This window comes from Mauremys mutica, chromosome 15, assembly GCF_020497125.1.
Source record: "Mauremys mutica isolate MM-2020 ecotype Southern chromosome 15, ASM2049712v1, whole genome shotgun sequence".
Classification (NCBI taxonomy): domain Eukaryota; kingdom Metazoa; phylum Chordata; order Testudines; family Geoemydidae; genus Mauremys; species Mauremys mutica.
Window position 1 is genome coordinate 26,331,545 of NC_059086.1, and position 25,746 is coordinate 26,357,290.

General features: G+C 44.4%; 1 protein-coding gene across 18 annotated transcripts in view; it reads right to left on the reverse strand.

Annotated features, from left to right (window-relative positions):
- The window catches only part of LOC123350389 (butyrophilin-like protein 2), a 162,175-nt gene that overhangs the window by 128,310 nt on the left and 8,119 nt on the right, over window positions 1-25,746 (reverse strand). For 17 of the 18 annotated variants that reach the window (XM_044988944.1, XM_044988946.1, XM_044988948.1 and 14 more), the window contains 2 exons: window positions 10,758-11,042; window positions 6,598-7,026 (listed from right to left, as the gene is read on the reverse strand). In XM_044988944.1, coding sequence (XP_044844879.1) covers window positions 6,598-7,026; window positions 10,758-11,042 — 714 coding nt within the window. The remainder of the gene's footprint in view (window positions 1-6,597; window positions 7,027-10,757; window positions 11,043-25,746) is intronic. The other variant, XM_044988958.1, reaches the window with a different exon arrangement.

Genomic DNA, 25,746 nt, shown 5'->3' on the forward strand with positions numbered 1-25,746 from the left:
AGAGAGAGAGATGATTTCAGTAGACAGCTCAGAATATAAGCCTCCATGGTTATTGGTAGGCATGATAATGCAACACATAAGGGCCAAATAGAATAAGAATCCTATTGTATACCTGGAACAGCCTGTAAACACTAGCAATAAGAACTAATAAAGTGAAAAAAATAGCTTGGTATAAAAAAGTTACATATCAAACTGTTGGGTGCTTGATTCTGGACTGATCTTTAATTCTGTGTTGATGATGGTGCAGGTAACCTCAGAGGTCACATATGGCACAGTAATGGAGCTCTCTGCTGTGAAAAGTTTCTGCTCATCCTCCCTTAGGGTTGTCTTAGCCTTTGAGGTTAAGTTTTCCCCTTTGGGATTTCTCCAAAGGACTTTAGGTTTTGGATACCATCCTCCTGATTTACATCTATACCTCCATACATTCTCCTTCTGATCCATTTGCAGAGATGGTTTATCCCCATCCCTGTAAGAAAGGCTTCCTTATCACAATGAAAACATCTTCTAGTTCAGAGAGATGAAAAAGAAAATGTTCAGGAAGGACACATTGCTAAAAGATCTCAGCAACATGGCATCTGAATATTTGTTCACTGCTTCAGCCGAAATCAGTTTCCTTTTTATATCAAGAAAAGTGTGTGTGTGTACTGGAGAATTATTTTAATAGTGATTTAACATAAACACATTGGGGAAAATATTGTGAACACAGAAGTTGCTCTCATTTACTATTGTATGACCTTTCTGAAGTCTGTAGTGCTACAGGAGTTTAACTAAGGGCGGAATTTGCCAATACAAGTTTTCACTAAGGCCTGGTCTACACTAGGACTTTAATTCGAATTTAGCAGCGTTAATTCGAACTAACCGATCAACCGTCCACACCAGGAAGCCATTTAATTCGAACTAGAGGGCTCGTTAGTTCGAATTTGGTACTCCACCTCGAACTTAGTAGCTCCGGGAGCTATCCCACAGTGCACCACTCTGTTGACGCTCTGGACAGCAGTCTGAGCTTGGATTCTCTGACCAGCCACACAGGAAATAACCCGGGAAAATTTGAATTCCTTTTCCTGTCTGGGCACTTTGAATCTGACGTCCTGGCTGGACATCGGGGCGAGCTCCGCAGCACCTGCAACGATGCAGAGCTCTCCAGCAGAGGAGTCCGGCCAATCCAAGAATAGAAAGAGGTCCCCGGCATGGACAGACCGGGAAGTCCTGGATCTGATCGCTGTGTGGGGCGAGGAGTCTGTGCTCTCGGAGCTGCGCTCCAACAAGCGGAATGCAAAGACCTTTGAGAAGGTCTCTAAAGCAATGATAGAGAAAGGATACAGCCGGGATGCGATGCAGTGCCACGTGAAAGTCAAGGACCTGAGACAAGGTTACCAAAAAGTCAGAGCGGCAAACGGACGCTCCGGAGCACAGCCCCAGACATGCCGCTTCTACGAGGCACTGCATGCCATTCTCGGTGGGTCTGCCACCACTGCCCCACCAGTGACCGTGGACTCTGAGGATGGCATAGTGTACCTGGACAGTTCCTCGGCGATGTTCGCCGATGGGGAAGATGAGGAAGGGTTTGTGGAGGACGGCGCAGGCGACAGCGAACACAATACCGCTTGCCCTGACAGCCAGGATCTCTTCATCACCCTCACAGAGATCCCCTACCAACCCTCCCCTCCCGTTAACCCGGACTCAGAATCAGGGGAAGGATCAGGCGGTAAGTGCTATAAACATGGAAACTTTTATTTTTTAAAAAACGGGTATAGAAAAAATAGAAATACTATATACAAAATTTTACATGTCAAACTATATAAATAGTAGGTCCACACATATAGGGATTGAACAGTAATCCTCTTGGGACAGTTCAACAAAGCTCTCAGAGAGCAGCTCGAAAAGCCTCCGCAGGAGGTTCCTGGGGAGAGGTGCCTTATTCGGTGCTCCATGGAAGCACACACTTCCACGCCAGGAGATCCTAATGTAGAGAGGAATCATCGCCTCCACCAGCATTGCTGCATATGGTCCTGGTCTGTGCAGGGCTTCCAGTAGCATCCGCTCTCTCTGACTGTGAGTGACCCGCCTCAGGTTGATGTCGGTCTGGACAGGCTGCATCTAAGTCAGGCAATTAGTGTATTGTTACTATTGTTAACGGTTTACAATTAGGTTGCATAACAACGACCCTCGCTTAACAGCCACGTGCTGGAGGCCACAGAGAACAAGCAGACATTGATCTTTCCCGTGCACTGGCGGGAGGGGCTGGAAAAGGCTCAGCCTTTCTGCTTTCCAGATTGCCTTTAGCAGGAGAGCACAGCTATCCACTAACTGATAAGCATGATCTACTTTAAGGCTTACCAGGACTGTCTGCAAGACGGATTATGCTGTCTCTCCCTGCTTGTCCGCTCTCCTGTGCAATGGCGCCGCCAATGAGAGCGTATTCCGAAATCTCGAACTTTTCCTGAGATCTCGTGAGACTTGGTGCCCTGTATGGTCTTGTTCAGAGAAACTGACTAGACTGTGTTCACTGTTCGCAAACATGTATCTGTTCAAGGAAATCATTTACTGTTTCCCATCACACAGCTTCTGCTCTTTCCCGGACTGCCCCGGCATCCCCCTCGCAGAGGCTGGCTCAGATTAGGCGGCGAAAGAAAAAGACTCGGGAAGAGATGTTCGCGGAACTGATGTACTGCTCCAGAGCCGAGGCGGCAGAGCAGAGACAGTGGAGGGAGAGCCTATGTCAACAGCATCGCACACACATCGAATGGGAGGATAGGTGGCGGCAGGAAGACCATCAGGCGACTCAAACGCTGCTTGGGCTACTGAGGGAGCAAACGGACACGCTCTGGCACCTTGTTGATGTGCTGCAGGACCGCAGGCAGGAGGAGAGAGCCCCCCTGCACTGTATCTGCAACCACCCTCCAACGCCAAGAAGTCCTGTCCCCCCCTCACCGAAAATTACAAGACGGAGGGGCGGTAGGGGCCGTGAGAACTGTCACTGCACCACAGCTGAGCGCTAATGTTCCACACACCTCTGACGCTATAACTGTTTAGAAGCGCTTCCCTTACAGGATCACCCAGTCCCAAATCCAAGTTTCATCACCCCACTATGTAGTAGATTAATAAAAGCTGTTTGCTGTTGTTCACTCTTTCCGTCACGTCTTTCGTGTCAGAAGACTGTGTATGTAGGGGGGGGCAGGGGATTTATAATTGCACGGGATAGCCTACATTAGCAGGGTACAGACTATCGGGGGCAGGATCAACTGCAGGTCACACACAGACTGCATTCAGTAGTCACCAGGGTCCCTCTGTGTGGTGTATGCTGCCCCGGGTCATTCTGTGATGTGTACGCTTGTCCATGGTCCTAGCGCCTGCCACCCCCTAATGTTAAGGCATGCTGCCCTTACCATGCACTTCCACCGTAGGCGCGATCCTCTCCGCTGCCCTGAGCCCCAACAAGAGCCCTCATCCACGGACAGATACTCACCCCTCCCCCACACCCCTCACCCCTTCCTACGCCCAAACCCACAGCCCCGAGCCTGCATCCAAATCCCTATGCAAAGACGGCACCACTCGCCCCTTCCTGCAAACCCACTCCTACATGCACAACCACTTGAAACCGTCCCCCACCCCAGAGACCTATGTAGGAGCAGGAGGCTGTCCGTCCTGTATTGTACAAGCGGTCTGTACATCAGTGCACACCGTACCCAGCACAGTATGCGTCCATGTTTCAAACCCTGAACAGAAATGCAAAGTAAAGGAAAGATTTATTAAAAATAAGTGTTCCATTTAATTTGTTTAAAAACGTGTTTTGGAAGTGGGGGAAACTTGGAGAACGGGGTATGTAACCGCAGATCTCACTCAACACAGGCCCAGGATCAGCTTCTCTTAAAATCAAGTGTAGAGTCATCGGTTACCCTGCTCTCCGAGGAAACTTGCTTTCAAAGCCTCCCGGATACACAGCGCTTCCCGCTGGGATAGTTTTTCGGCACGGGTGTCTGGCTGAGCGTAAACAGCAGCCAGGCGTTTTGCCTCAACCTCCCATCCGGCCAAAAAGGTCTCGCCCTTGCTCTCACAGACATTGTGGAGCACACAGCAAGCAGCAATAACTACGGGGATATTCTTTTCGCTGATGTCCGAGCGAGTCAGTAAGCTCCGCCACCTCCCCTTAAGACGTCCGAAAGCACACTCCACCACCATTCTGCACTTGCTCAGCCGGTAGTTGAAGAGTTCCTTCTCACTGTCCAAGGCGCCTGTATAGGGCTTCATGAGTCAGGGCATTAGCGGGTAGGCTGGGTCCCCGAGGATCACTGTAGGCATCTGCACATCCCCAACCGTTATTTTGTGGTCCGGGAAGAAAGTTCCTGCCTGGAGGCGTCTAAACAGACCAGAGTTCCTGAACACACGCGCGTCATGAACCTTGCCCGCCCACCCGACGAAGATGTTGGTAAAACGTCCCCTATGGTCCACCAGTGCTTGCAGCACCATTGAAAAGTAGCCCTTTCGGTTAATGTACTCGCTGGCCTGGTGGGCTGGTGCCAGGATAGGGATGTGAGTCCCATCTATAGCCCCACCGCAGTTTGGGAATCCCATCGCGGCGAAGCCATCTATGATGTCCTGGATGTTGTAAAATCATCTTATAAGTACTCCAGGCTTAAATGTGTAACTTTGGAAACATGTGTAAGGCAAATTTAACAATAATGCATGAGACAGCGCCCCAAAACAGATACCACATTGAACCTTTCTTCCTGTGCCACACTATCAATGACTTTCAGCAATTAACCTGACTGACATTGGTTATTTTGTCTTTTCAATATATTTCATACCAAACTAAAGTGAGGTTTAGCAATAGACTATACAATTTACCAACACTTCCCTTCCTAGATATAGTCACTTCATAATCTTTTATTGATAGTAACAGAAAAATAGCTGGTTACCGGTAGTAGAAATTTCCTCATACAAGGATGGCATGGGTCAACCATTGCTCTAGTGCTTGCTCCATAGGTAAAAAGTATTTTTTTTTAAATCTTAAAACCGATCAGAATTCTATAGAAAGGAAGGATAGGCTTATGGTTAAGGCTTTCATTGGACTAGGAGGCAGATGATCTGGGCTCCATTCTTGTTTCTACCACAGACTTCCAGTGAGACCTAGGGCAAGTTACTTACCTCTCAGTTCTTTAGTTCTCCTTCTATAAAATGTGAATTATAACACTTCCTTTCTTCCACCCATTGTCTGTCTTGTCTATTTGATTATAAACTTTTTGGGTCAGGGACTGTTTCTTAGCCTATCTGTCTTGCACAAATAGTAATAAATAATAATAATATAGACTCTTCGGGTAAAATTTTCCAAAGCACCTCAGTCCCACTTTCAAAGGTGATTTATATACTTCTGAGCCTAAAGGCAGGTCTGCATTTAAAATGCTGGATTGGTGCAGCTACACCAATGCAGCTGCACCACTGTAGCATTTAAATGAAGACACCCCTACATCTAATTGGCATAGTTAATACATCTCCACAAGAGGCAGTGGCTATATCAGTGGGAGAAGCTCTTCCATCAACACAGCACAGTGTACACTGGGGGTTAGGTCAATATAACTACATTGCCCAGGGTGTGGATTTTTCATACCCCTGAGTGACATAGTTATACTGACATAGATCTATAGTGTAGACCCAGCCTAAATCTCCTGGAAAATTAATGGGATTTAGTCTCCAAAGTATCTGAGGGCTTGTCTGAATGGGAACACTCAGGAAAATTAATCTGAATCAACATTTAAAATGGATTAGTTAAACCACAGTAAACCCATGTGGACATTCTTATTCAGAATTAAAGTGTCCTTAATTTGATTTAGTTTAGTTCACAAATCGAATTCAGGCAACTTTAATTCTGAATAGAGATGTTCACACAGGGGGGTAATTAAATTCAACTAATCCACTTTACATTCAAATTTTAGTTAATTGGGATTAATTTTCCAGAGTGCCTCTGTGTAGACAACAACTAAGTAACTTTTGAAAATAGGACTCAAGATCCTAAATCTTTTTTTCACTTTTGAAAATGTTATCCTCATGGAATAAAATGTATTTTTTCAACCTGAGTGTGGAAAGAAAAAGATCTGTTCTCTATTGTAAACAAATTGTTGCCATAATAACTCTCATAATAACTTCTTGAGGTCCCTTCCAGCCCTACATTTATTTGACTGTAGGTTGTTATGGCTTATTATTATGATGATGCTTCAAAAAGGCTTATTAAAAAGTAGTTTAAATTGCACTCTAACATCCCTTTAATTTTTGGAAAATAGATTTACTAATGCAGCTCCAAGAATTGGCATTTTAAAGGAAAATAAAGGCGAGAGTCATTATTATCGGTATCTCTTCTAACAGCAGAAAGTCTGAAATCACTTTTGAAATCAGGAAACTGATCTCACAGTGAGATGCATTAGACCATGTAGTAGCTTCCCAATGGATGAAGTGGAAACTCCATTATTTAGGTTTTAAAACCATAATAGACAAAGCAATAGAAAATGTGCTGTAGAGAAGGGACAAACCAGCGCTGGCTCTTGGGGAGATAGAATAACAAGAGTTCTGCTACATTTGCTTTCTCCAGTTCTAGGCTTTACTTACTTATAACCAAGACTTCAATGATGATCTCTCTGTGAAACAGGTTGGCTGAGGCAGAACATACATATTTCCCTTCATCTTCCGCCTGAATATTGTTCAGTTTCAGAGAAATATTTCCTTTCCCAAACTCTTTTCCTTTAAAAACTTCTGCCTTTTTTTCATATTCCTTCCTGAGCCATTCTCTGCTATTGTCTCTATTTGGAGACAAATAGCTAGTTGGGCATTTGTCACTCTGTGGATAAGAATTAACCAGGGGGCTGCTTTCATCATAGAGATAGAAATAGATAATCTTATCCTTTCCAGGTCCAACTTTCCTCCATTGCAACTCCATGCTATGGGGCAGATATTTCGTAATCAGCCGGCAGGGAAGAATGGCATTTTCTCCAATTACAGTGGTAATTATGTCATGTTCTGCCTCCAGATCAAAGAAACCTGAAAAATGTTTAGAGGGTTATATTTGCACCAGCAGCATACAATGACTCATATTAATGTGCGAGAGAGAGTTAAAAAGAGAACAGCCCTAATTCTCCTCTTATTTATATTGTTTTTACAATAGTGTAAATTCATTAGCTTCAGGGGAGTCATAGAATCATAGAATATCGGGGTTGGAAGGGACCTCAGGAGGTCATCTAGTCCAACCCCCTGCTCAAAGCAGGACCAATCCCAACTAAACCATCCCAGCCAGGGCTTTGTGAAGCCTGACTTTAAAAACCTCTAAGGAAGGAGATTCCACCACCTCCCTAGGTAACCCATTCCAGTGCTTCACCACCCTCCCTAGTGAAAAAGTTTTTCCTAATATCCAACCTAAATCTCCCCCACTGCAACTTGAGACCATTACTCCTTGTTCTGTTATCTGGTACCACTGAGAACAGTGTAGATCCATCCTCTTTGGAGCCCCCTTTCTGGTAGTTGAAAGCAGCTATCAAATCCCCCCTCATTCTTCTCTTCTGCAGACTAAAGAATCCCAATTCCCTCAACCTCTCCTCATAAGTCATGTGTTCCAGTCCCCTAATCATTTTTGATGCTTTCCAATTTTTCCACACTGTTCCTGTAGTGCAGGCCCCAAAACTAGACACAGTACTCCAGATGAGGATTCACCAATGTCGAATAGAGGGGAACAATCATGTCCCTTCATCTGCTGGCAATGCACCTACTTATACAGCTCAAAATGCCATTAGCCTTCTTGGCAACAAGAGCACACTGTTGACTCATATCCAGCTTCTCATCCACTGTAACCCCTAGGTCCTTTTCTGCAGAACTGCTGCCTAGTCATTTGGTCCCTAGTCTGTAACAGTGAATGGGATTCTTCCATTCTAAGTGCAGGACTCTGCACTTGTCCTTGTTGAACCTCATCAGATTTCTTTTGGCCCAATCCTCTAATTTGTCTAGGTCCTTTTGTATCCTATCCCTACACTCCAACTTATCTACCACTCCTCCCAGTTTAGTGTCATCTGCAAACTTGCTGGGTGCAGTCCACTCCATCCTCCAGATCATTAATGAAGATATTGAACAAAATCAGCTCCAGGACCGACCCTTGGGACTGGCTGCCAACTAGATGTGGAGCCATTGATCACAACCCGTTGAGCCCAATGATCTAGCCAAATTTCTATCCACCATATAGTCCATTCATCCAGCCCATACTTCTTTAACTTGCCAGCAAGAATATTGTGGGAGACCGTATCAAAAGCTTTGCTAAAGTCAAAGAATAACACATCCACTGCTTTCTCCTCATCCACAGAACCAGTTATCGCATCATACAAGGCAATTAGATTAGTCAGGAATGACTTGCCCTTGGTGAATCCATGCTGACTGTTCCTGATCACTTTCCTCTCCTCTAAGTGCTTCAGAATTGATTCCTTGAGGACCTGCTCCATAATTTTTCCAGGGACCGAGGTGAGGCTGACTGGCCTGTAGTTCCCCGGATCCTCCTTCTTCCTTTTTTTAAAGATGGGCACTATATTAGCCTTTTTCAGTCATCCGGGACCTCCTCAGATCATTATGAGTTTTTAAAGATAATGGCCAAAGGCTCTGCAATCACATCCACCAACTCCTTTAGCACCCTCGGATGCAGCACATCCAGCCCCATGGACTTGTGCTCATCCAGTTTTTCTAAATAGTCCCGACCACTTCTTTCTCCACAGAGGGCTGGTCACCTTCTCCCCATACTGTGCTGCCCAGTGCAGTAGTCTGGGAGCTGACTTTGTTTGTGAAGACAGAGGCAAAATAAGCATTGAATACATTAACTTTTTCCACATTCTCTGTCACTAGGTTGCCTCCCTCATTCAGTAAGTGGCCCACACTTTCCTTGCCTTTCTTCTTGTTGCTAACATACCTGAAGAAACCCTTCTTGTTACTCTTAACATCTCTTGCTAGCTGCAACTCCAAGTGTGATTTGGCCTTCCTGATTTCACTCCTGCATGCCTGAGCAATATTTTTATACTCCTCCCTGGTCATTTGTCCAATCTTCCACTTCTTGTAAGCTTCTCTTTTGTGTTTAAGATCAGCAAGGATTTCAATGTTAAGTCAAGCTGGTCGCCTGCCATATTTACTATTCTTTCTACACATCGGGATGGTTTGTTCCTATAACCTCAATAAGAATTCTTTAAAATATAGCCAACTGTCTTGGATTCCTTCCCCACTCATGTTATTCTCCCAGGGGATCCTGTTCATCAGTTCCCTGAGGGAGTCGAAGTCTGCTTTTCTGAAGTCCAGGGTGAGGTCCGTATTCTGCTGTTCTCCTTTCTTCCTTGTCTCAGGATCCTGAACTCGACCATCTCATAGCCACTGCCTCCCACTTTCCCTACTAATTCTTCCCTGTCTGTGAGCAGCATGTCAAGAAGAGCTCTGCCCCTAGTTGGTTCCTCCAGCACTTGCACCAGGAAATTGTCCCTTACACTTTCCAAAAACTTCTTTAATTGTCTGTGCACCGCTGTATTGCTCTCCCAGCAGATATCAGGATGATTGAAGTCTCTCATGAGAACCAGGGCCTGCGATCTAGTAACTTCTGTTAGTTGCCAGAAGAAAGCCTCATCCACCTTATCCCACTGGTCTGCAGACTCCCACCATGACATCGCCCTTGTTGTTCACACTTCTAAACTTAATCCAGAGACTCTCAGGTTTTTCTGCAGTTTCATACCGGAGCTCTGAGCAGTCCTTCCTGAACAGTTTATATCCATCCATGACATTACTCCAGTCATGTGAGTTGTCCCACCAAATCTCTGTTATTCCAATAACATCATAGTTCCTTGACTGTGCCAGGACTTCCAGGTCTCCCTGCTTGTTTCCCAGGCTTCTTGCATTTGTGTATAGTCACTTAAAATAACTCACTGATTGTCCTGCTTTTTCAGTATGAGACAGGAGTCCTCCCCTCTTGCACTCTCCTGCTCGTGCTTCCTCCCAGTATCCCACTTCCCCACTCACCTCAGGGCTTTGGTCTCATTCCCCAGTGAACCTAATTTAAAGCCCTTCTCACTAGGTATATTAGGAGTCACTCCTAATATACACACAGATATAAAGTCACTCCTAATATACATACAGATAAATGAAAAGAGAATCAGAGCTCTACTATCTTTTACATCTATGGTGATCTCAAGGATAGTATTTGAAAAGAAATGCTGAGTTGTACAGGTATTCAGTATGCTGCACCAAAGGCTTGCCTATGCAGTGGGGTAATGGGCACTAAGGAAGTATGATTAAAAAAGTGCACCAATGTGTTGTGCATTAATTGGTCTGTGTAGACCTTGATGATGCACACTAAAAGTTCCCTAGTGTGTTTTACTATATTACTGTTTCAAATAGGGTGACTAGACAGCAAATGTGAAAAATCAGGCAGGGGGTTGGGGGTAATAGAAGCCTATATATAAGAAAAAGACCCAAAAATCATGACTGTCCCTATAAAATTGGGACATCTGGTCACCCTAGTTTCAAACAATAATACAGTAAAGCACACCAGGGAAACTTTGGTGAGCACCAGCTGGGTGTCTACATGGACTAATTAATGTGCAACCCATTAATGCGCTTTAGAAATCACATCCCAATAATGCATGTTGGTGCTCCATGTAGGCAAGCCTTGAATTACATGGTTGGCCACAGGGCAGATGCATTTAGCCTGATTTTGTAAGTAAGAGTGGGAATATTTGCTTTGACATTACTACATCTCTTACCAGAAATTGCAATAACTTCTTTGAGGTGCCTCTTCAGCAAGGGGTTTCTTAAAGTGCATGAGATGGTGTCAGAAGCAATATCTGCTACCCTGAGCGTACTGTGGATTTGATACAGGTCTGTCACATCTTTTTGGATTCTTGTTTCAGCCATAGCAGTTATATTTTGTCCCATGCTGTCAGTCCAGCATACTTCAGGTTGTGGGTACCACCCTTGGGACGAACACCTCAGAGTGATTGAATTATTCTGCTGATGTTCTATAGTTAGTCGAGGTGCAGATCCAAAACCTAGAGTGAAAACCAATTTCAGAAAATGTTAAACAGGCTGAAGAACTAGTTAAAAAAACAAAAAGAACAGGAGTACTTGTGGCACCTTAGAGACTAACAAATTTATGTGAGCATAAGCTTTCGTGGGCTACAGCCCACTTCTTCAGATGCATAGAATGGAACATATATTGAGGAGATATATACACACATACAGAGAGCATGAAAAGGTGGGAGTTGTCTTACCAACTCTGAGAGGCCAATTAAGTAAGAGAAAAAGCTTTTGAACTGATAATCAAGATAGCCCAGTCTGATAAGAAGTGTGAGAATACTTACAGGGGACATAGATTCAATGTTTGTAATGGCTCAGCCATTCCCAGTCCCTATTCAAGCCTAAGTTGATTGTATCTAGTTTGCACATCAATTCTAGCTCAGCAGTTTCTCGTTGGAGCCTGTTTTTGAAGCTTTTCTGTTGCAAAATTGCCACCCGCAGGTCTGTCATTGAATGACCAGACAGGTTAAAGTGTTCTCCTACTGGTTTTTGAGTGTTATGATTCCTGATGTCAGATTTGTGTCCAGCAGGTGCTTGGGGCGGCACCTTGGGGCAGGGCAGTGCTTGTTTTGTTTTTTTTTGGTTCAGCAGGGTGGGGCTGGAGGTTTTTGTTTGTTTGTTTGTTTTTGTTTCTGCTGGGTGGTGCTCGGAGCGGGGGCAGGGGCTTGGGTGGCGTGGTGTTCGGAGGGGGTGGGGGCTTTGCAGTGCTTGGGGGCGGGGCTTCAGGCAGCGTGGCACTTGGGGGGGCAGGGGTTTCAGGTGGCGCAGCGCTCCGGGGGGCTTGGGTGGCATGGAGTTGCGGGGGACTTCGGCAGCGCGGCTCTCGGGGGGGCGGGGATTCAGTGGTGCTTGGGGGTGGGGGCTTGCGCGGTGCTCAGGGGGGCAGGGCTTTGGGCAGTGTGGTGCTCGGGGGGTGGGGGCTTGCGCAGCACTCGGGGTGGCTTCGGCAGAGCTTAGGGGGGCGGGGGCTAAGGTCAGTGCGGTGCTCGGTGGGGTGGGGCTTCATGTAGTGCGCCGCTCGGGGGGTGGGGTTTCGGTGGGGCGGCGCTCTTTTTTTTTGCTTGGAGCAGAAAAAAGGTAGAGCTGGCCCTGCTTACACCATGTCCAGAAGCAAGGCCCTTACATCAGCTCTACGCCTGCCAAGGAGAACCTTCCCTGTACAAGGGGTAATGTCAGCTGTAGCCCTGAGGATTAATCTGTTGGTCTGTATAAAATGTCTTTTTGATAAAAGTATGTAAAAGGCTTATAGATTTATTTTGCAATAGCTGAAATGCAAGACACCTACAGACATCCAGGCCAGACACCCAGGTCAACATCCTGCGTGATGCTGAAGGCAACCTTTAGGACCCTTACTCAGAAAAGTAATAATAGAACAAACACCTACGCAAATGTCTGGAGACCTTTCACCTACTGCCAATAGCAGTAAAGGGTGGAAAATGGGGATTTTTGCCCACAAATCTAACAAGTACACCACAAATGCGTACATATCTGTCGCTCATACGCACACATATGTTAGCCTATGAGACATGGGTACCTTAACCTTTCCGTGGGGAAAAGACAAATTTGGGCATAGGATTTCCAATTATGCCCTATAAAAAGGGTGATAATATACCATTAGGTAGGCGATACACCCATCTATTTCTGTCTCCTATCGTCTCACCCTTTCTCTCCCCTACGAAGGCTGTTAATTACTGACAAGTTGTGGTGGTATTTCTTTTCAAAGCTGCTACAGGCTGGCGACCACGAAGGGACGAGATTTGAGGAGTATGTGACAGGAATTCCAGGGAATCCAGATATTCCTGGACCCTTCAGTAAATTTTTCTTTGAAATATAAGTAAATGGTTAAAATTTCAGTGATATGTACACTATTTATTTCTCTCTTGAAACAGAGTCAGGTTAACTTCCTGTGGTTGCTGCTTGGCAGCACGCCCAGTATTTTCGTTTTGTATTGTGGTTTAACTTTGACTTATATAAAATATTAATAAGGTTTGTATTACGCACACTGAAGGGTTTTTTTTAAGTTGAAAATATAATAAATGGTACCGATAAGTTAATAGCAGTAGCATTAGATCTGATGACCCACACTAATGGTGGCGGGGGAGTTGATAAAGCAAGGTATTAATCGCCGCCAGAAAGGCCACAATCAGTCAGAACTTAAACAGTTCAAAGATACCTTATCTCAGTCCCCTAGACTCTCCCGGACTGCACCTCTGATCCGTCTGCCTCAGTATTTCCCCGATATTTGGCAGGTCCCGACAGAGGGGAAAGACCTCTCGATTTGCTATAAGCCATCTAGAGAAGAGAGGGAAATTTTCCCCACTCCCTCTATTATTTGGGACTTTTATGATATAAAGTGTTAAACCAGTTAAGGGGTGTTATTTCCTCTTGTTTCTGTGAAGGGACGCCTTTAATATCAGAAATAAATCAACAGAGTATTGATTCTAGTGAATATACTAGAAATAGATAGAGATGAATTCTCTATTTCGTATTAAGAGTATTAAAAGTGAAGAAAGTGCAGGAGTAGAGTGTGTTGGAGTTGCCAGTAGTTTGGCTTTAGAAAACTTTGCCAGGAAATATATTCAGGAACATGGAGGCGGTCTAGAACAGCTGAGAAATAGTGGAATGATTTCTGAGCAGAGAAACCCGTGGGGTTTTGTGAGCAATGTATTTGAGGAAGAAACAGAGCAGAAAAAGAAAAGAGCTAAAGTGGTGAAAGGAATAGCTGTTGAATGCCTGCTTGTGGCTTGTAGTTCATTGGGAAAGAAATTGGATAAAAAGATGGAGTTACTCAGGGAAGTTCAGCAAATGTTGGTAGCCTATAGAGTAGACCGTGGTCGGATGTTAGAAAAGATTAAAGAACTAGAAAAGGGAGAAAATATAGTAGAGGAGGCAGAAGAATTGATTCCCATCCCTATTGGTATGGTGGAACCGACAGAGGTAGAAAAATCTACTGGACCAGTGACTAGAAGTAAAACAAGAGAATTAGCTCAGGCTGACACAGTACCTTTAGCGGAGTTGCAGATTGAATCTGTGGAGTCAGAGGAGGAAATTGGCAGTGTAGAAGCTACTGACAGTCTGCTGATAAAAGAAGGAAGTTCTGAAGTGGCAGTACAGGAGGTGGAGACAAGTGTCACAGAAAAAGCAACCAGTGACACAGATGAGGAAGGAGAGAGAGAGAGAAAACCTCTCCTTCTATAGTGACAGCTTCTGTGAGTGAAGAAGCAGTGCCTTTAGAATTGGTCATTGTTCAGGGATTAGAAGATGCTGTATCACAGGTAACACTTGTAGCTAATGCATGTGATGTAGTAATCTCTAAGTTACAAAGAGAGCTACAACAAGCAGGGAATAGAATTCCTGCTCCTCCACCCAATATTACATTAGCACCATATAGAGTAGAAGATCCAGTCCCTTTGGGTGGACATTTATTGGCATTTGGGCAATCAACATTGCCTAGACCCCAAGAATTTCGTGGGTCCCCTACACCCCCGTGGTATATGCTGGTATCACCTGGTGTATCGGTAGAACGCCCTACCACAACAGATTTTAGTGGACTAAGGGATGTCCTGCGTCAGTGTGGAGACGCTCTGAATGTAAGTCATAGATATTTTACTGAAAGTTATCCTAGATATCCAGGATTATCTCCAGTGGAAAGTTTTGATGGTTCAGATGAGGAAAATGTAAATCTAGGTAGAAGGAGTCAAGACATAGAAATTGTAGATTTAAGCTCAGATGAAAGCTCAGATTCAGATCCAGAAGAAGGAACTTCAGGTTCCAATTCTGATTGTCCTGTAGCAGTTGTTACAGATATTAAGACCTTAGACCTAGTAGCTAAGCAAGTAGGAATGATGGAGGATTCTTCAGTTGCTATGCATGCACAACGTGTGCAAGTGACAGCAAAAGTGTTTGGCTTACCAAGGGAAGATTGGGTTAAAATCTTACAACTAACAGTGAATCGAGCATTGTGGAGTACTTTGCCACTTAAGTTTAGGGTAGGAGAGAAAACTTTTGAAGACACAGTAGCCCTATTGGAACATAACCAGCACCCAGGGCAAGCTGGAGTAGCAATTCTGTCTAACTTAAAGCAGAAACCTAATGAAACTCCACATCAGTTTCATTTGCAGTTAAGTGCAGCTTGGCGGAGTCATATAAAAGAGGAAACAGATGGACTGCCATACATCAGTTTGCTGGTTAATAACTCTCTTCCCCAGTTAAGGGAAATGGTTAATATGCACATAACTGATGATATTTCTTTAAAAAGAACATTAGCCTTATTGGCTAAAGCATATGCACAGGGAGGATCTAAATTAGGTCGGCGTGGAGCCCCTGTTGCAGTACTTCAGGAATCACAAACTAATCCTACAGTGAGGATTGAGGGACCTCGACGTCAACCAGGGTTAGGACGAGGAGTTCCTAAATTCCCTAAGTATCAACGTTGGCAAAATGACCCTAACCCACGTAATAACCCTGGACCTTCGAGTGGCCAGGCCCCTCGACAGGGTTATGCATTTGGATCCTATGCAGGAGCCCGGGATCGTGTTCCTTTCTTTTCAGATGCTGCACAGAACAATTCACGTCTGCAGAGACCTAAATCACCGCCTTTGCACAAAACTGAGGACTCAGTTGTAAGAATGTTTAGGACAGTGCAACAGACGCTTGAAGCTCAACGACGGGATATCCGAGAACTTCATGCCCGTGTGAATGAGCTGATGATGAAAGGCCAAGGCCCAACAACCTTGAACCATCCAGTGGCCTCCGTTGATCCATCCCCTTTTCCCCAGTGGACAGCCACTCCTCCAGAATTGGCTGCCTCTGAGAAGATAGAGGAAGAACCCCTAGATTATCTGTCAGCATATGCTGCATGACTACAAACAACTCCAAGTGTAGTCATAACCCCTTTAGGCAGGGATACAAGTGGAAGACCCACAATATCTGCAGTGATAGATGGCCTCGACAGGAATCTTATTATAGATACTGGAGCAGCAATTAGTATTCTCCATGTCGAGGATCCTAGATCCTCTCCTCTATCATCAGGATGTACCAAGACACTTGCAACTTTTGCAAGTAATCAGGTTGTTACCACACTTTCTACACCTCTTGAAGTACAAATAGGTCATCTAAGAAGGAATCATACTTTTGCATTAATGAAATTAGCAGACCCAAAGAATTGTCTATTGGGAACTGATTTCTTATACAAACAGGGATGTGTTCTTGATTTGTATAACCAATTATTGTGTCTTTCAGTAGAACAGGCAAAGGATGACTCTCCAATAGTCATACCTGAGTGTGGCATGGTATCTCCAGTGGAGGACTCTGAACCTGAAGGGTATGATTTGGACAAAATAGTGGCTAAACATGCAGACCAACCTGAATTACAGGCATTACTGTACAAACATGCAGGTGCCTTTGCTAAACACAAACATGATTGTGGATGCATGGCAGTTACTATTGTTGTAGAAGGAGGAGAAATTTCAGCCCAAAAACAGTATCCTTACCCAGAACAAGCAAATCCGTACATAGAAAAGACTATCAAGTCTTTGTTGACACAAGGAGTACTACGTAAATGTACTTCCATTGCAAATTCACCTATTTGGCCTGTCAAGAAACCAGATGGTTCGTGGCGTCTCACAATAGACTACAGACGCCTAAACCAGGTCACACCAACTTGTGCCCCCACAGTGGCCAAAATGCCAGATTTAATCAAATCCTTTGATCCAGAGGCTGTATGGTTTACTGTATTAGACATCAGTAACAGCTTTTGGACATTGCCATTGGCACACATTTCACAGTATCGTTTTGCATTTAGTTTTCAGGGAGTGCAATATTCTTGGACACGTTTGCCCCAGGGATATGAAAACTCTCCAGCTTTATTCCATGCACAAATGAGACGGATACTGTCACCATTTTCTAAACCAAATGTTCTATTTCAATATGTAGATGACCTGTGTTTAGCAACACAGACGAAAAAGGAGCATTTAGAAAGACTTGACGAGCTCCTGCAAATTCTAAAAGAAGCAGGGTTAAAGTGCAATCCAGCCAAGGCCCAGCTAATGGCTAATTGTGTCTTTTTCTTGGGCCTCACCCTGACAAAGTGGGGTAGAACCCCAGCGCAACAGAAGGTGGATGCAATCCAAACATTGCCTTTACCACAGGAACCTACAGCTTTAAGAGCTTTTCTAGGTTTAACTGGGTACCACAGGGATTTCATTTGCAGGTCCTTTGTACCAACTACTAAAGAAAGGTGTACAGTGGGAATGGTCTGAGCAACACATGGAGGCAGTATCCCAACTAAAACAGGCCATTATCAAGACTCCGGTGTTGATCACTCCAAATCCTGAAATACTCTATCATCTGGAGGTAGCGGTGAGTGTAAATGCGTTGGCAGCTGTGGCCTCACAAGAAAGGCATGGGAAAATCAGACCTGTGGCCTATGCCTCACGTTTAATGTCATCAATTGAACTCAAATATGACAATTGTGAAAAGTACCTATTGGCAACCAGTTGGGCCATACAACACTTTTCTTTTCTAATTGGCCTCAGCCCGATCATATTACACTCATCGCACACTCCTCTTCAGTTTTTACTGTCCAACAGAGTAAAAGATGGGCAAGTTTCAAATGCTCGCCTCGCCCACTGGGCATTACTACTGCAAGGAAAAGATATTGCAGTCAAACCTATTAGGACACCATCCTTGTTACCAACCGCTCTATTGTATCAGGGAGAGCCACACAAGTGTCCCAGCTTTGATCAATTGGATCTAAGGGGGGAGGAAAAACAAAAGCTCTTTCAACCTTTAATCCAGGAGACAGATCCCATTAATAGGTATAAAATCTTTGTTGATGGTTCTAGTTATTACCATCAAGGTAAACCCGATACTGGGTTCGGAATCTATGCAGTTCCCCCTGAGGGGAAAGGAGAGCCTTGGGAAAAGGCATATTCATGCACTCCACATTCGGCTCAATATGCAGAATTAGCTGCAGTGGCTTGTGTGTTGGAATACTGTGTGCAATTCTCCATCACCACCACTTACCAAGATATCTGTCTGTTTTCAGACTCTGCATGGGTATGCAATTCTCTCACAGAGTTTCTACCATATTGGGAAACAAATAGATTTACATCTTCTGATGGCACGCCTATTAGGTATGCATCACTGATGAAATATATCCATTGGTTAACAGTAATAGTTACTGTTTCAGAGCGGCCAATTAAAGTAAAAAAAGTGAAAGCTCACTGGAAATTGGACCCTTATGCTATGGAAAATGAGAAAGCTGATAAATTGGCCCGCGAAGGAGCCCGATCAGGAGAATTTTGGGAAGGTAAGGATCAGGAGTATTCTGTTATTACCCCTAATCCTAAATGTCCTATAGCTGCAACTAAATTGGTACAACCCAATATACCAGATCTGAAAGATATGCAAAAATTGGATAAGGACATAATGAGAGTAATCTTAGAGCTTTCCAAAATAGGCAAAGAGGGATCATTAACAATAGACCCTTTGTACAAATGACATGAACAGCAGTTACAAGTAGTAGATGGAGTTCTCATGTATACAGGAGGTCCTTTCCCTGTGTGGGTAGTTCCAGCTCACCTACGGAGGGAAATGATGTACATGGTCCATGACACTCCTACAGGAGGACATCAGGGAGTGGACAAAACTGTCCAACGTCTTGCATCTGTAGGATGGTGGCCACTTCTTAGGATGGATGTGCAACAATATTGTGAAAATTGTCTGGCATGTGCCCAAGCTAATCCTACTCCATCCAAAAGAAATGTGCCACTAAGATCCCAGGTGTATGAAGGTCCTTGGATGGCTTTGCAGATTGACTTTGTAGGTCCTTTGCCAAGGACTCAAAGAGGTAATCAATATCTATTGGTGATTATCGATCCTTTCTCAAAGTGGATAGAGGCATTTCCTCTTAAAGCCAATACTGCAAAAGCCACTGCCAGAATCTTAGTAGAACAAGTTTTCTCTCGCTGGGAGATCCCTGCAAAGGTAGAATCGGACCAGGGATCACATTTCACAGGACAGTTCTTTAGGGATTGTCTTAAATTGGTGGGAGTCCCGCAGAGACTACATATCCCATACAGACCACAGTCATCTGGGATGGTGGAACGAATCAATCGGACTATAAAAGTGATGTTGAGGAAACTGGTTGCTGCCAATGGACGAAACTGGGACACCCTCATGCCTTTAATTTTAATGGCATTGAGGGCGACACCGGCTGCATCTACTGATAAAACACCTTTTGAAGTGATGACAGGCCGAACAATGAGATTACCAGAACATTTAATTTGGCAAGCTAGTGGCACTCAATTAGAGGGAATAAAAATGGATACCTACTTGCAAAATCTGCAAAAACATTTAAATCACATTCACTTGCAGGTAGCTGCCAAATTGGGAAAATCCAGACGTAAGGCAAAGGCTTACTTTGACAAAAACCAGAGAGAGAATACTTGGGAGGTAGGAGACCAAGTAATGTTATTGTCATATAAGGCACCAGAACATGGGTTGTGTAATCGATGGATTGGACCTTTCCAAATCATTGATAAACTCAGTTCAGCAGTATATAAGATCAGAATAACAGGAGGAAAGCATAATAGAGACAAGATTTATCATGCTAACCAGTTAAAGCTGTATCGATCGTCCAGGTCGCAGGAGCAACTTCCTCCTCAGGACTTAAGTGAACAGCAACAGACGAAATCGCAACAACTGAAGGCCAGCAGTTTGCAACCATGAAATTGACATTGACATTTCTGACTTATTACACCCTTATTGTTGCTCTAAGGGTAGGACTATGCCAAAATCTTAAATCTGAAACTGAACTATTGCAACCCCAGGAAACCAGACAATCCAATCGTACTCAGTTGTCTGAGCCCAAGCAACAGAACATACCAACAAAGAAGAAACGGACTATTATACTTAATCCAGAACTGGTCAACAACCCGATTCAACAGGTTAAGGGAATTCGGGGGGAGGATGTTACTTTTGAATATCAATTGGTGGAAGTAACTGCACTACCCTCTAGTGGTTGGAAAAAGATGTGGCCCTTAGATGAAAATTCTAAGGGGGGAGGATGCAAGACATTTACAAATTCAACTTCCCTAAAACATGGTATATCTTATGGAACTTGGAAAAACAAAGCTAGCTGTAATAATTTGATAACAGGGGGAAGTTTAACCTTGTATAAGCTTGAATATGAGGACCAAGGGCGATATGAGGTGCTCATTATAGCTACCTTTCAAACCAAAACAGGAAACAAAAAATATGGCCAGAATATGACATTTGAACTTAAGGTTCAGGACCCAGTTATTGACTATGATTTTGATCAGTCAAAAACAAACGATGTAAATTGTCCAGTGTTAAACCCAGGACCTGTTAGTGGTCTTACCACAACACCCATAATGGGGAAAATAATTAATCAAGTTCAATTTATGCATATTCCTGTAGTGCTAAATTTGTCTAATTGGTACTTGGGAGAATTTACCTATTGTCAGCATACCAAAGTAGCTTCCTTTTTCTCAGTGCGACTTGTGGATAGGATTGTAGCCTATCAGCAACGAGTGCGAGATATTGTTTTGCTGAAGGATGATAAAGTCCCTAAATCACAGACTCTTAGGAGAAAACGTAGCTTAAATCTCCTTGGAGGTTTGGGATCCCTAACAGGACTATTTGGTACAGGAATGTCAATTTGGAACCAAGCGGATATTGGAAAAATCCGCAAGCATATAGATTATGTGTTAAAAGAGGAAGCTAACTGAGTAGTCAATCCAATGTTACAGGGAATAAAGGGATTGGCACAGGAAGAACGATTTACTGTCTATAATATGCATGATATAACCCAATTGTTTAATGAAACTCAACAGAAAATTAACCAGTTAATTGCTTTAAACAATGATCAGAAAAAGGTTCAGCATTTGGGGAAAGAAATTATATGCTCTGCATATGGAGAATATGTTGTAAGCACCATTACTGATGCATTATGATCCTTAAAATTAGGAGAAGTTCCTGACTTAATTAAAGATGAGCAACTGATAAGTTGGTACTGCCCTAAATGTTTTCAGAAGCTGGAAAAGGAAAGATCCACTTGTTTGGATGCATGCCAGCATTTGTCAGTGGGTGCTATGAGAGAGATAGGATCTGTGACACCTCACCCCAACCGAGACAGTTGTTCTCTTGCAAAAGATTGTATAATGGCATGATCTTTGTATGTTTCATTCATGGTCTCGTTACCAGTGTTTGACCCAGACAGGGATGTGTACAGGCAATTGGCTGCTATCCATTCTATAGGTCACCTCGAAGATGACATCTACAGGGAACACATTAATGCACCTCCCCTGGTAGTCTATCACACTCCAACTCAGACTTGGAAGGTACCACAGATGGCCTGTTCTGAAAAAGGACCTCAGTATATCTGTAGATGTAATGTGTTTGAATCAGACACTGTTTTGTGTGGACTACAGGGAGAGAAAGCACAGAATTCATCGTCGTCATGCCTGGTGAGGCTGACCACATGGAAGACTCCAATGGAGAGGGTGACCTATGCTGGAAGGAACCAATTTTGCGTGGTTACCAACCAAAAGAGGTACCAGTATGGTCCTTTGGAGTGTCCTGTCACAGAGCCAAATTTCTGTTTTACCCCAAAGCAACCCACTGTAATAGGAAATCAAGCTATTTCCCCTATCCCTACTTTTGAGAACATTACCATTATTCAGTCTAACCCTGATTATCAGACTTTAACTATTCAAAGCACACCCACCTTTTTGGCCTATATTCCACCACTAGGGTTACAACTGAAATCATTAATGACTCGTAAGGAGACTCACCTCATTCAAATTACTAATAATATGTGTTATATCCTTGGGGCAGCCGGTGTAGGAAGCAATCATAGAATCATAGAATCATAGAATTCAAGATCAGAAGGGACCATTATGATCATCTAGTCTGACCTCCTGCAAGATGCAGGCCACATTAGCCAATCTACCCACTCTTTTAGCAAGCGACCCCTGCCCCATGCTTCGGAGGAAGGCGAAAAACCTCCAGGGACACTGCCAATCTGCCCTGGAGGAAAATTCCTTCCCGACCCCAAATATGGCGGTCAGCTGAACCCCGAGCATGCGGGCAAGACTCTCCAGCCATACCCTCTGAAAGAGGTTAAGAATATCATATCATTGACCCAATTTGACCCAATTAAGTACCAGTTTGGCACTTAATTGACCTATTGACTAAGCCCGTTATCCTATTATACCATCTCCTCCATAAACTTATCTAGCTTAATCTTAAAGTCATGGAGGTCCTTTGCCCCTACTGTTTCCCTCGGTAGGCTGTTCCAGTATTGCACTCCCCTGATGGTTAGAAACCTTCGTCTAATTTCAAGCCTAAATTTCCTGACTGACAATTTATATCCGTTTGTCCTCGTGTCTACATTAGCACTGAGCTGAAATAATTCCTCTCCTTCCCTGGTATTTATCCCTCTGATATATTTAAAGAGTGCAATCATATCTCCCCTTATCCTTCTTTTGGTTAAGGAAAACAAACCGAGCTCCTCAAGTCTCCTGTCATACGACAGGCCTTCCATTCCTCGGATCATTCTAGTGGCCCTTCTTTGTACCCGTTCCAGTTTTAACTCATCCTTCTTAAACATGGGAGACCAAAACTGCACACAATACTCCAAATGAGGTCTCACCAACGCCTTATATAACGGGACTAGCACTTCCTTATCCCTACTAGAAATACCCCGCCTAATGCAACCCAAGACCGCATTAGCTTTTTTAACGGCCACATCACATTGCCTACTCATAGTCATCCTACGATCAACCAGGACTCCCAGGTCCTTCTCCTCCTCCGTTACTTCCAACTGGTGCGTCCCTAGCTTATAACTAAAATTCTTGTTAGTCATCCCTAAATGCATAACCTTACACTTCTCACTATTGAATTTCATCCTGTTACTAATACTCCAGTTTACAAGGTCATCCAAATCTCCCTGGAGGATATCCCGATCCTTCTCCGAATTGGCAATACCTCCCAACTTGGTGTCGTCCGCAAACTTTATCAGCCCACTCCTACTCTTGGTTCCCAGGTCAGCAATAAATAGATTGAATAAAATAGGACCCAAAACCGAACCTTGAGGAACTCCACTGGTAACCCCCCTCCAACCCGACAGTTCCCCTTTCAGTACTACCCTCTGCAGTCTCCCCTTTAACCAACTCCTTATCCACCTCTGGATTTTCATTTCGATCCCCATCTTTTCCACTTGAGGCCAGAGAGCAGGCAGCTAACCAAAACCACCATTTTATTTACAGATATACAGAGAGCTCACTCAGCCGGTTGAAACCGGCTGAGCTATCCCTTAATAGTCTAACTCAGTTGCCATAGTAACAAAACCCATGACAACCAAATACACAACATATTCCTCCCCCCCTAATAAGAACATCCTCTAAATAAAACACACACTAAACTAGAGAAGGAGGGTAGACTGCCTCCATTCCCGGCTAAACCCTGGGGATTATTTTGCCCCATAACCGTGGGTTCGCCCTAACTAAAGATCCAGCCGATGAGGAGGCCTTCTGTCTCTAGGTGGATTACGGCGAACTTCTGGTGTTGTTGCACCCGAAAGTACTAGGGGCTCAGGGTCCGCAGCACAAATAGGTGAGGAGGTGGTATCAGCTCGTGCTGGGCAAAGGGGTATCTCAGCTGCCGGCAGTAATGGAGGAGAACAGTCAGGAACAGGTGACTCATGATTCGGTGTCTCACCAGGAGGGGTGAAGTCAGACCCCTCAACTGCAGATGGGTCCTGAAGACTGGCATGACCTGGCAACAGCTGATCTACATGTCGCCGCCAGGTAAGATTCTCTGCAGTCCGGACTGTATAGGAAACAGGTCCTGTTTGAGTGATGACTGTGGCCGGGACCCATTTAGCTCTGGAAGTATAATTCCGAGCCAAAACTGGCTGCCCTGGGCTAAAGGTTTGGTCTTTTGCTCTGGGTGCCCGTCTGATGACTTGATATTGCTGCTGACGTTGCATAGTTTGTCTGGGTTCAGAAGGTTTCAGCAGATCAAAGCAAGTGCGCAGCTGTCGTCCCATCATTAGAAAGGCTGGGGAAGCCTGGGTCGTAGCATGAGGTGTGTTTCTATAGGAAAGTAAGAAGGTATCCAGACGCTTTTGAATGGAGTGTTGTCCCTTTGCTGATTTCAAAGCGTTTTTCATGGTCTGCACAAATCTTTCAGCTAATCCGTTGGTGGACGGATGATATGGTGCTGACGTGATGTGGTGTATCCCATTTGCCTTCATAAAATTTTGAAACTCCTGAGAGACGAACTGCGGTCCGTTGTCGCTCACAAGTTGTTCTGGCAGACCAAAACGACTAAAGAGTCCTCGTAGTTTTTGGATAGTACTCTCTGCAGTAGTGGACTGCATTATAGAGACCTCTGGCCATTTAGAATGGGCATCTACTGCCACCAAGAACATGCTTCCTTCAAGGGGGCCAGCAAAGTCAACATGAATACGTTGCCACGGGTTTTCAGACCAGTCCCATGGGTGTAGGGGTGCCCACTGGGGTGCATTTCTTACACCCTGACATGACATACAAGCTTTTGCCTTCTCTTCAATAGCACTGTCCAATCTAGGCCACCAAAAATAGCTTCGTGCAATTTCCTTCATGCGCACTATTCCACAGTGACCGGAATGTAGCTGTTCTAACATCTGTGATCTCAGGGGTGGTGGAATAATGACACGCCTCCCCCACAACAAACAACCACATTGGACCGATAACTCCGTCCGCCTGGACATGTAGGGAACAAGGTCGGGTGAGACCGGAGAGGTTTGTCGAGATTTTCCATGCATCACCAGGTCCATAACTTGGGATAATACTGGGTCAACGCGGGTTGCCTTCTTTATCTGAGTAGCAGTGATGGGTGTATTCTCTACCTGTTCAAAGTAGAAGATTTCCTTTTGGGCACTATCTTGATGTTTGACCGGTAAAGGCAACCTTGAGAGGCCATCTGCATGGCCGTGCAGAGTGGATTTCCGATATTTGATCTCATATGTGTGTGCAGAAAGTATCAATGCCCAACGTTGCATACGACTAGCAGCTAATGGGGGAATGCCTGTGTAGGGTCCAAAAATTGATGTCAGAGGTCGATGGTCTGTAAGAAGAGTAAACTTTCGCCCAAACAGGTACTGATGAAACTTCCTAATTCCAAAAACAATTCCTAATGCCTCACGTTCGATTTGGGCGTAGTTAGTTTCTGCTTTGCTTAGAGTGCGTGAAGCAAAAGCAATAGGTCTTTCTTCTCCTGAAGGCATAATGTGTGACACGACCGCTCCCACTCCATAAGGGGAAGCATCGCAGGCCAATTGCAGGGGTAAGGATGGATCAAAGTGCGTTAGAACTTCAGAATTTAACAATGCATCCTTAGCTTTGTTAAATGCAACATCACAGGCTTCAGTCCACTTCCAGGCCTTGTTCTGCCCAAGGAGCTCATGAAGTGGTTTTAGCAGTGTGGCTAACTGTGAGATGAACTTCACATAATAGTTCAGTAGTCCTAGAAATGAGCGCAGCTGGCTTACATTTCGAGGTGGGGGAGCCTCCACAATAGCTTTAACTTTTGCAGGGGCCTTATGAAGACCTGCAGAATCGATGATGTGTCCCAAATATTCAACAGAGGGCTTGAAGAATTCAC